The sequence below is a fragment of the Sardina pilchardus genome, chromosome 23 (genome assembly GCF_963854185.1).
Source record: "Sardina pilchardus chromosome 23, fSarPil1.1, whole genome shotgun sequence".
NCBI classification, from domain to species: Eukaryota; Metazoa; Chordata; class Actinopteri; order Clupeiformes; family Clupeidae; genus Sardina; species Sardina pilchardus.
The window spans coordinates 5195267-5206973 of NC_085016.1; the positions used below are offsets into that span (position 1 = coordinate 5195267).

Below are 11707 nucleotides of genomic sequence, written 5' to 3' on the forward strand. Positions count from 1 at the left end.
CATGAATCTGATACAACCAGCTGGCAAGAGATTGTCTTTGGTATTCGCTTCAGTTAGGTCACGTTTCACAACCATTATATTACATTCACATGCATCTCTCACAGCGTTTCGTAGGTTTGCACGTGTGAAATAACGACACGTGTTTCTGATTGACTGCAGTAGTGATGTGTGAGAGTGCACACACTCTTTTTGTTTTCTATGGGTGCCTCTCATTTGGGCTTTTATACGTCCTCCCTCGCTCCTCGGGCCTCGATCCTCACTGATCGACATAAAGAATGATGGTGCGAAAACAATGGGATAGTCTATCCAGTGTTAGTTAGATCAGTGGGAACGCCCCTCGAGGATCGAGCATCGAGGATCGAGGAGGCATGTTGAGAAGCACCTAATGTATGGAGCCGGGGCTGTGTAGGAAAGGTATGGAGATACTGTAGGGCTGTGAAGGAAAGGTGTGGAGATACTGTAGGGCTGTGAAGGAAAACGGGAGTGTTTTTCAGTGTGCTCGCTAAGTAGACCATTAGCAGATATTGGCGGAATACCATAGCATAGATATTTGCACACATCAATACCATAGCTCACATCATGAGGTGTGGGATATACGTGGTTTTTGACCCAAGTGTGCACACGCTCTACCGAATGCACTGTGAGCGGAACCTTGCTTGGTTATTACGCAGGTTTCTATGCATGTTATTGGAGGTCTCCACCTGAAGGCAGACCCAGAGTTGTAAAATAAGGCCAGTCTTGCATGCCCACGTGCGGTCACTTACTATGACTACACTACTGCCCCCTACTGTCAATGTGAATATTGCATCTTGCGTACGTGCACGACTGACAGAAACCCTACTGAGTGCTGGGGCATCCTTCTATTCAGAGAGAGTGCCTTCTCTCCTAACACTCATAGCAACTCAACGTATCTGTTTATATCATTTATATATTTCAGAGGTTTTTGCCTTTAACTCAACAGAACAGTGGAGATAGACAGGGTGTGAGTGAGACAGATGGGGAGACATTTAAGGATTTAAACTTCTGCCCTCATCCTCTAGTAGTATTTATTGTTGTAGTATTTATCGCAACCTAAGGTCTGTTCTGCAAAGTATCTTGAATGTTATTGCTCACTATTGTAAGCGTCTTTGGATAAAAGCATCTGTTAAATTAAAGAGACACTATGCAACTTTTTCATAGTCATAAAAACGCTTAGAAATCGTTGTTTTGCTTGATTGACCAGTTTTATCGAAAACAGTAATATTTCCTCTCGTCCCCAGTGTCCCTATCCGCTATTGCAACCTTGCCGTTTGTTCAGGAGGCGATCGCTCCTTTTTTACATCTGGAAGTCTGAGACGCGTAAGGAACAAGAAGAACCACACTTGCAATTTATATATTTATATATAGCCTATATATGTATAAATATACGTCCTAAACCTGTCGGGGAAGCTCTGCAGAGAAATATGCAAGCATAAAAACGACCGAAAACGAAACCGGAGATGAAATCGCCAATCCTGCATAGTTTCTCTTTAATAAATATAAATGCGTGTCAGCAATAGTGTGCACGCGTTGTTAAAATCAGGTATATCCCAGGACTAAGAGGTTTGCTAGTACATAGGCCTCCAATTGTAGGTCAACAGGAACAGTCAACGTGGTCTGAATAAATCACAAACCAAGTCCCACGGTGGCTATGATATATCAGTAGAGGGTAGGTGGAAATCATGTGAAGTGGTTCTCCTCTCTTTAACCTAAATGCATTTGAGTCCTAAATGCAGTCAGCAGGTATTGGGGGGTGGAGTCAGCAGGCATATGGGGGTGGAGTCAGCAGGCATAGGGGGGTGGAGTCAGCAGGCATATTGGGGGTGGAGTCAGCAGGCATAGGGGGGAGGCTTCTCGAACATATTACAGGGCTGGGCGTAGAGTGTAGGGGCATTAGGGGTGAGAACAGGGCCCGAGGTGTCAGCTTGTGGGGCAGTAGTAGAGGGGTTTGGGGGGTAACTTGGGTTTTGGTCGCTGAGCTGAGTTTCTTGTAATGGGGCAGAGGAGTCTTCACCGTGAGGCTGAGGAACAGTAGAGTTGGGAGGTAGGCAGCCATTGTGGTGCTAAGAAAAGAAATGGAAATTAATCACGTATGATTTATTCATAACACTGAGGCACAATGGCCCCTCTGTGCATTACCACCTCAAATGTGCATTACTTTCTTCTGATTATCAAACGCTGTGTCGTCTGTTATCCCTTACTTATTTTTCTTGTTGTTTTTATTAATATCATTGGGGCAATTGCTCTGTCGCTAGTTTGAAGTTTAACACGTTTTTAAACTGGAGCTGGAGTTTAAAACCGTGTTAAACTCCAAACTAGCGACAGAGGAATTGCTCCATTATTACTGAAAGACATGTTACATTATACAGTAAATACAAACATACAGTACATGCAAGCTGCACTCGAAATATATAGAAGAAGACAAATGAAGCTTTATGAATGATCAGTAAACCCAAACATTCATGGGCTATATTTACCTGCATGGGAATAGAGTAGTTTGGGTAAACAGGCAGGGTGGGTCCGGGGGGGCAGAACCCCGGGTAGGGCATCAGATGCTGTGTGGGGTTATAGAGCATGTGTGGGGGTGGCAGAGGAGGAGGAGGCGGGCAGGGGGCAAGAGAAGCCTGTGGAGGATCTGGGGACTGGAAGAACAGAAGGGAAAAAAACACAATCCAAGACGTCATCTATCCACTTTTATTAACTGTAAAAAGATGGCTGCAGAATGAGAACTACTGTACAGGTATTGTCTGTAGGGGAGGATCATGCAGCAGCCTGAAAAGTTGTGGGCTTAACCATTAACGGCTTCCACCGTTGTGCCAACAAGGCACTTAACCCCGAGTTTCTCTGGAGGCAATGGCCCTGGTAATATAATTAACATACTGTATGTAAGTGGTCGCTTTGGATAAAAGCATCTGCTAAATTAATAAATTAAGAGTTTGGTTCCAATACAATTGGGAGGATTTTAGATAGAATTGAAAAATATATAATTCTGCAAATAGTATAGTATTTGTGTTATTTCTCTCTCCCTCCCTCTCTCTCTCTCTCTCTCTCTCCCCCCTCACATATACAGAGCATAAAACAAGAAACATGTCTATGCCTCAAGTAATCAGACATTTTTGAAGTGTCAAATATAATGCCATAATTGCCTATTTTCAAATCTTTAACCAGAGACAGCTGAGAAAGCTACAGAGTTCTAAAGGATCTTTGCTTTAACTAAATTCAGGCACAGTGCCTGAAAAGTTCAGCCCTGTATATCAACCCACTTAGTTCCATATCACCAGGTTCTGAAGGGCTCCCAAGATAGCCATAGTGATGATGTTGAGGAAGATGGAAGATCGGTATAAAAAAAAACCCTGCCGATTTTGTAGTGGTGTCTCTCTACCATTTAAGAAAGTTTGGCCCCAGGCGTGGCATGATTGGCTGGGGCACCTGCACCACACGCCGGCGATCCGGGTTTGATTCCCGTCCCGTGGTCCTTTCTGGATCTCACCCCAACTCTCTCTCTCCCACTCATTTCTCTTTCTCTACTGTCCTGTCCAATTAAAGGCATACCCCCCCCCCCCCCCCCCCCAATATATACAGTATATATATATACGTGTATATATATATACTGTATATAAAAGAAAGTTCCATCTCACCACGTTCCTAAAAGCTCCCAGGATGGCTGCAGTGACGATGCCCAGGAAGACGCCGGTGACGTTGAGTACCACACATGCCCACAGCAGCCGATGCAGGTGGATGACGTCCCAGCAACTCTGCACGCCCATGAACTCATAGTAGTGCTCCTGGTACTCTGGGCTGGAACGGCGTCAAACAGAAATGTTCCGCACATTCACATTTATTCAGACGCTCTCATCCAACGCAACTTACAAAAACGAGGAATAACATTCAAGCTATAGGCCTACAGTGCAGAGATGTTTGTGGGATTCCAGTTATGTTCTTATATTAGTGCTTCAACCCTAGAATACACACTTACACACAAACACACAGCAAAGAGCGGACATAATAAAAAAAAAAAAAAAAAAACAGATTACAACCGAAGAAATATATTACTGAATTTAGTAATATAACACAGTATTTCCCACAGTGTCCTATCAACGACCAAGCTTATTCATCGTCAAAAACAAAATCACCAACAAAGCAACCTTTGTGGGCCAAAAAACACAGACTACAGTAATTTCCTGTGTATAAGCCGCATTGTGTACAAGCCGCAGGGCAGTGACTTATGCAAGTTAACTCAAACAAAACCATAGTAACTGCTCCCACGTATTTACCTCATCATAGCTGATGACATTTTGTCAAATCAATGTGTAAGCCGCGGCTAATAGTTGGGAAATTACGGTATTCATTGCATATTGTACATTATACTACTGCTTGGTCAAATTTCCTATTGTGATGCGCTGTTTGGAACGTGCATTATTTTTCGATATACCGCACGGCTATGAAGTAGTTCCCTACTTTTGGGCTTATTACACTTGAATATTAATACGCCAATGTCAATGTAACGGTAAAAACAACAACGTTCTAAGACAGCGGCAATATAAAGGAAAGTGATAGTAGCAGTGGTATAAGCGGGATAATCAACTCCGCGCCGTGCGTTTATAGGAAAATAATGCACTTATCGAAAGTGTAAAGTCCCCTCCGCCTGCGGCGTCGGGTCCTTATTACCACTTCGAACGTGCATTATTTTCCTATAAACGCACGGCACGTCGTTGATTATCCCTTACGTAGTTCACTGGTGTCAGCAGATAGCCTAAATCCTTGCCTGTCGCAGTTGTACAAATCACAGCAATAGCAGCTGTTGGTCTTCACACGGAGTTCACACCTCTTGTTGTAGGGCTGACAGGTTACCTGCAAGACAGGTGAGAGGGGAAAGGGGGGGAAATGCTTGCTTAATGATGGCAACTAGCAGGTACTCATGGGCAGAAGTACTGGTCAAAGTATGGTAGGAGGGGAATAAGTAGAAGTGGTATAAGAGGAGGAGGAGAGGGATGAGGAGAGAAGAGAGGAATGAGGAGAGGAAGGAGGTAAAGAAGAAAAGAGAGGGAGGTGAAGAGGAGGGATGTGGAGAAGAAGGAGATAGAGGAGAGAAGAGAAGGAAGTGGAGCAGAAAAGGTAGAGCAGGGAAGAGAGGGATGAGGAGAGGAAGGAGGTAGAGGAGAGAAGGAAGTGGAGCAGAAGAGCGAGGCATGTGTATCAGGTGTGTAAGGTTGTCAGAGGTGCTAGGAGAGGATTAGAAGTAATGCTTACCTCAGTGCCACCGTAGTAGTTGCCGTACACGTGGCCCATTCCACTGGAGTAAAAGGAACATCTGCCCTGCATCAGCGGACGTATATCCTAGAGTATAATAGACACGAGAGTCGTTTAGAGAGTTAATCAGTCGACAGTAGCGATAAGAGACACAAGAGAGTCGTTTGAAGAGTTGAGGAGTGAAACTACGATGGATGTACAAATACGGACAGGGCCCCAACTGTGGTGCGGCTGGCTGGGGCACCTGCACCGTATACCGGTGACCCGGTTTCGATTACCGCCCCGTGGTCCTTTCCAGATCCCACCCCTACTCTTTCTCTCTCTCTCCCGTTCACTTCCCATCATTCTTCACTGTCCTGTTGCATTAGAGGCATAAAAAGCCCCAAAAATATACTTTAAAAAAGAAAGTGTGGACAGATCAGGTGTTGTAGAAGACCTGTGCATACAGTTCAGTAAGTGACACTAGTCTTTTAATGTGATTACCAGAGATGTGGATACAAAATAAAGACGCCAATGGTGTTGGTGCTGTAGAAACCATTAGATCATCTACATATGAAATAATGACTATTTTATATCAAGCACAGCACTAAACAGTAGGCTACTTTTTTCAAAACGTTTTAATCACCCCACAGATGTTTCAGGCCAGACCCCTCTTTCAGCGTGCACAGTAATGTTTGGAATGTGAAAATATTATACACTGAAGACACACACTGTCAAAGTAATGCCACACTCAAAACAAATGACACAAAAACAACATTTATCGTCATTGACAGAACTATGAATTCTGCATGAGTTCTGCAGCTGCATGTCAGCTTCCATTTTCGCAGGAACTGCAACCTGGTGTGGTACTTTGCAAAATCGTTTGTCGGGTCCAATCACAGCCATCCCCTGGGGGAGGGCAGGAGACCCACTGGCACAACCTCACCGAACGTCCTTTCACCACATCGCAAGCATCCCGTACATTTTCAATGATGATACTGATGAAGGGATGTTTTGATGAAGGGAGAGACCTAAAACCATTTGGCAGCGCACAATTTTACACTCATTTGTGTTTTATATATCCCTCCCACCAGAAAGATTATGCAAGAGCTTCAAGTGCATTTGCTCAAACTACCCATTTTGCAACCATAGATTCGAAAGAAGAGCATGACAAGGATTAAAAAAAAGATGGATTCATACTCACAAGGAACTCAGCAGCGATGACTCCATCGATGATGGCGCAGAAGAAACAGGACTTTACCCCCAGACTGATGAAAATGATGGCTGCTATGAGCTGAATGACAACAACAAACTAGGTCACAAGTGTAAAGCCTACAAAACAACATGCCTTTCACAGGATGGGTGAATGGAGACATACAGTGATATAAGCACACAAATAGGTTCCTTAATTTGTAGTTGTATACAGGTTTGGCCTTTTTCATTTTGACTGGAATAAAAATAAAGCTTAATATAAACAAGGGGTCTTTCCTCAAACGTTAATGCCATCTTAAAATATTAACTGGAAAAAATTGATGAAATGTAACAATAGCAGAGCAAAGTTTCTTCCTTGGGTCATTTCAGACCTTCCCTGAAAAGTTCATTGAAATCCATCCATAACTTTTTCAGTTATCTTGCGAACAAAGAAACAGACAGACACACAGACAGACAAACAAACAAACCCTGATGAAAACATAACCTCCTTGGCGGAGATAATAAGGTCTGCTTTGAAATCACATACATTGTCAATCGCCAGCTATCAAACAGCAAACAGCTGTCTGGCTCATTACATGTCTGTGCTGATGTAGTTCTTCTCAAGCCTTCCATAGATTTAGAGAGTCCCTGTGACTCAGCAACTCTCAAGGCGTGCTCACAACACCTTGATGTGGACCAGGACTCATTAATTAATTAACGTGCTATCAATTTACTCCGTGTGAGCTCCGGGTGGGTATAAGTGTGTGCTTGTGTGTGTGTGTGTGTGTGTGTGTGTGTGAGAGAGAGAGAGAGAGAGAGAGAGAGAGAGAGAGAGAGAGAGAGAGAGAAGAGAGAGTGTGCGTGCGTGCGTGCGTGCGTGCGCATGTGTGTGTCTGCGCAAGAACAAGTGTATATGTGACCATGGAAACATGAGTCTCTCAGTTCCAGGTACTGAACGTTAGAGCGTACTAGAGGCTAACTCCTTAATTTTTAATTGCTGGTCGGCGTGGTTGGATACTGGATAGAGTCCAGTGGAAGCACATTAACGCATACCAACGCAGAGCAGAATGGTAACGTTTGTGATTTTATGTGTTAATGTGTTTAGATTTCACACTCTTAGAAAAAAAGGTGCTATATAGAACCAAAAATGGTTCTACTGCATGATCCATATATGGCACACCTAAATGTTTTTTCTAAACCATTTTGAAGGTTCTATCAAAGGAACCACTAAGGGTTCTTTAAAGCCTGCATGGTTCTATACAGCTCTCCAAGAACTCTTTTTTTTTAACCTTTAAAAGGGTGGGTTTTGAACATTCTAACACAAGATTCCATTCCGCAACAATTCAACATTCTAAAATTCAATGAACCCAGACATTCTTTAGAATGTTAATTTTCCAACACTCCAAACACACCGGTGTGACGGTACACTCTTGATTAGTAAAAAAGGAGGAATGAGGAATGTTCATTTCTCAGCGTTGGCCCCTTGTGGTTCAAAATGCATTGCAGACTCTCGCAGTGCACAGTGACACCCAGAGGGAACATATGCAGAGACTTTTTAATGAGGAGAGACAGCTCTCAAAGAATCGTCCATAGAGATGTATGGGGTTAGTTTGAGATGCCAATATGGGCGTTATGGCAGTTGTCTACACATATCCCGCCTTTATAAGTACCCAACCGCATTGTTGGAAACAGTATGATTGACGTCACGTTTCAAAAAAGCTGCCCAAAATAACTGCCTGAAGCTGTTACTAATATGGCCGCAGAGTGGTGAGACTTGCCTATAAGGGCTTTGATATACAGTAGGGCCCTGCAGGGGCTTATGACCGACCTTAATTGGGCACATAAATATGCTCCCTCCACCTTGTCATCAGGGTCTGCATTACATTCTGCCATGTAATGACTCATGGTCATCAGTCCACCATGTGGCCACATGTACCGGCAAAGCCTGTTTCCGCAGCGACGGCGTGTTCTAGAACACCACTCCAAACATTCAACATTCCACTGGTCGCCTTCATTCAGAACTTGTGCAACAGAGATTACTTAGTAGGCCTGTTGTTGACCTGGAAGCCAAAGGTGATGTTCCCTTCATCCATGGGGATACGTTTGAGACCCATTCAGGGATTCATGCTGAGAGGTGGCGTCTGGTGTGAATGACAGAGTTGTGTATCGTCTGTAGAGCAGTGATATGAGAAACCGTGCGAGCAGATAATCTGACCCAAGGAGGTGGTGTATATGGCAAAGCCATACAACTGACCTTGTTATGGTGCACTCTAAAAAATGCTGGGTTATTTTTTTCAACCCAAACACAGTTGAGGCTGTTGGGTCATTTTGCTTGGGTTATTTTAACACGTACATGTAGGGTCATTTCTGTAACCCAGTTTGCTTGGTTGATAGTTTAGGACTGCTGGGTTGACAGTTTAGGACAGTGCCCCCTCCTCTCCCCCACCTGACGTGGAGTACACTACCCAGCACCAGGGTGACTTTAACACAGCTGCATAGTTATTTGAGAGGTTGAGAAAAAAAAATTGTAAATCCAGAGCATCAGCTACTGTACAGTGGGATCAAATAAAGTTCCAAATGGCTGGGGACAGAGAGAGGACTGGGAGTAAACAAGAGGACAAATAGATGTGAGTGTCTAGTTTCAGAAACACACTCCTCACAGGTCCTTAACAGCTTCAACAACACACCAGCGTCAACATCAACAGGAGGGCGACTCCAGGTTGCTGCCCCTCTTGGCAGAGTTGTGAAGAACATATCTCAAACACATACTGTATCTCAGACCGACCAAAACAACGATGGGCAAAAGAACACAAACAGTGGTCAGAGGTAGACTGGACAAAAAAACGTTATGAACACAGAAATCTAATATCACAAAGAACACACACAAGACACAGACCAAATTCTGGAGGAGTGTTTGACTCCTGTGCACAGAGGAAGCAATGCAATAATCTGGGGGGGTTGGGAGACTTGTACAGGACGAAGGGGATCTTGAATAAGGAAGGCAGTCGTTCAGCACTGTGCCATACCTTGGGGGGATGGAGCTTGATTGGAGCTCATTTCTTTCTACAAGAGGACAATGAGCCAAAGCATAGCTCCAAACCACACTCTTAAGAAAAAAAGGTGCTCGGCCTATATATAACCAATTTAGTTTTTTCATATAGCACTAAATGGTTCTTTAAAATAGTTAAGGCGTCCATCAAAGGAACCCCTAAGGGTTGTTCAAAGCCTGCATGGTTCATGCACTCCAAGAACCTTTTTTTAAGAGTGCACAAACTAGAGAGAAGAAGATGTCATTCTGTCTTAAGTGGAGTGTTCCAAGTGGCCTCAAACTTAAATGCCATTATGCAGCGTTCATCCGCACCTTTCTCACGGTCTAATGCTTTTTAAACATGATTTTAAAAAATACAAGTATTTACTTAAAGAAAATACGCACATCCAAATAAAGGTGCAGGAGCCAAAAAGCTAATGATCCAAAATGAAGAAAAAAATCCGTACACTTGCTTAGTTACTCGGTTAGTTTAATTTATCAGAATTCAAGTTATGTTTCGAGCCAGAAACGTAACTTGAATTCTTATAAATTAAACTAGCTGAGAGCAAGTGTGCATATCTTTTTCTTCATTTTAAAAAAAAAAAAACTCATAGTCTCTGAGCCTTCGTCAGCATCTTCCTCAGGGCTTTTCAAACGCATCAAAACAAGACAAAATAAACAAGACTCACCATGGGTCTGCGGTTCTCCAGAAGCTTAATGCCAAGAATACCGAGGAAGGACCCAAAGCTCAGCTTCAGAGTGAGAGAATGAGTGAGTGTTGATTAGAACCCAGCATCAAAACTCAGAGATTATACATGGAATGTTGAGTAAAAGGCTGATACATTTACTAAGCCTACTCCATAATATGAATATTATTCATTGATCACACTGAGCATAAGTTGTCTCACAGCATACAGTCCTTATTTCCAATCTTTCATGGTAGCCTATCCTGCTGATGGTGATGCAATGACCAACCTAGTTTACTGTTTATTGCAGTGACATTCTTCCAAACTTCTCAGACTTTGTCTAATCTGTTAGGTTGTTTTTCAACCACATTTCTTAGTCAGCTTTGATACTTGATATGGATATAACTATTAGCCTATTATGATATTATGAGCTTACTATAGGCCTGGTAGTATTACTATAGGCCCAGATTAGTAATAGTAGGCCTACATGTTTTATTTTTATTTTAATTTGTGTCATATAGGTCTATTGTTTACTTTTCTCAATATTGTTTTTTCTCAATTGATCAAATTAATTGCTTTGGGTAGAAAGAACGGCCAACTGAAAACTAACCTAGGCCTTATTTCGAGTTTGCGACATAATAACTGTTTTAGGCAGGCTAAAAATATAAATGAGCTATACAGTAAACTGCTACCACTCTGACAACAAGATGGAATGTGATGGCAAACTCATCGGGTGGCACGTACAATGATTCCAGGGTAAAATCCTGCCACAGCAACATTGTCAGTGCGCGTTGAGGACACCAAACCAACTGTTAGAATGACCAGAGACAATGCAAGGAGAGCGAACGTGCACCCGATGGCCGCCCGTCTCCGCTTCAGGTAATATTCTAAGGAAAGAGAAACGTAAGCTATATGTAGCCAATGCAACGCAAAACAGAAGAATATTTGGAAACACCTCAGGCTAAATTGCTGGCGTATAATTACAGAATGTTAGTTTCTTAACTGTTGACGAAAATACAGTGACTTTTCCATCTTACCTGCGGGGTCCAGAGCACCTGTCCCGGGCGGAACAGGAGGAGAAGGCTGTGCCTGCATATCCCCCCAGAAGAGTGTTTGAATATTATCCAAAGGAGTTAAATGAGGAGGCAGCCTATGACCCTTTCCCAGTGGTCAACAAGACCAGAAACGCAACAAACATCTATTGGTTTCAACGCAACATCTTTTGTGGGCAGCTACTGTATAGTTGTTTGACCACAGCTTCAACAAGACCGCTCCGGCACGGGAACACGACACCGTTTTGGCTAGAAATAGATAGCCTGTAGCCTTCTTCATGTGTCTAAAGCAAGAATCAGCTTTCCTCCGCAGTCGATGGACTTTTATGTGTCACACGCAGGTGTTAGTTTAGCCTATGCTGGTTGATTTGCCCTGATAAACAACAACAACAACAACAACAACAACAACAGCAATAACGATAATGATCATGATCATATTGATAATATGATGATTGATTATTACAGTGCACGAAAATGCACAGGAAGCACATTCCACAATGTTG

General features: G+C 43.1%; 1 protein-coding gene across 1 annotated transcript; it reads right to left on the minus strand.

Moving 5' to 3' along the window:
* Positions 1-1847: 1847 nt before the first annotated feature.
* LOC134071724 (transmembrane protein 255B) lies at positions 1848-11247 on the minus strand. Its single transcript, XM_062528559.1, has 9 exons — positions 11190-11247; positions 10897-11039; positions 10156-10218; positions 6452-6541; positions 5269-5355; positions 4784-4869; positions 3657-3816; positions 2496-2660; positions 1848-2081 (listed from the first exon to the last, which is right to left on the minus strand). The coding sequence occupies exons 1-9, from the start codon at positions 11245-11247 to the stop codon at positions 1848-1850; spliced, it is 1086 nt and encodes a 361-aa protein (XP_062384543.1).
* Positions 11248-11707: the final 460 nt, after the last annotated feature.

What these genes read in the sequence shown, in the direction of transcription:
- LOC134071724 (XM_062528559.1), bottom strand. Translation starts at nt 11,247, where the DNA reads ATGCAGGCACAGCCTTCTCCTCCTGTTCCGCCCGGGACAGGTGCTCTG. An exon ending in GATTTTACCCTGGAATCATT is followed by an intron (nt 10,219 to 10,896) that starts GTACGTGCCACC and finishes CTCACTCTGAAG; the next exon opens with CTGAGCTTTGGGTCCTTCCT. An exon ending in TGGAGAACCGCAGACCCATG is followed by an intron (nt 6,542 to 10,155) that starts GTGAGTCTTGTT and finishes GTTGTCATTCAG; the next exon opens with CTCATAGCAGCCATCATTTT.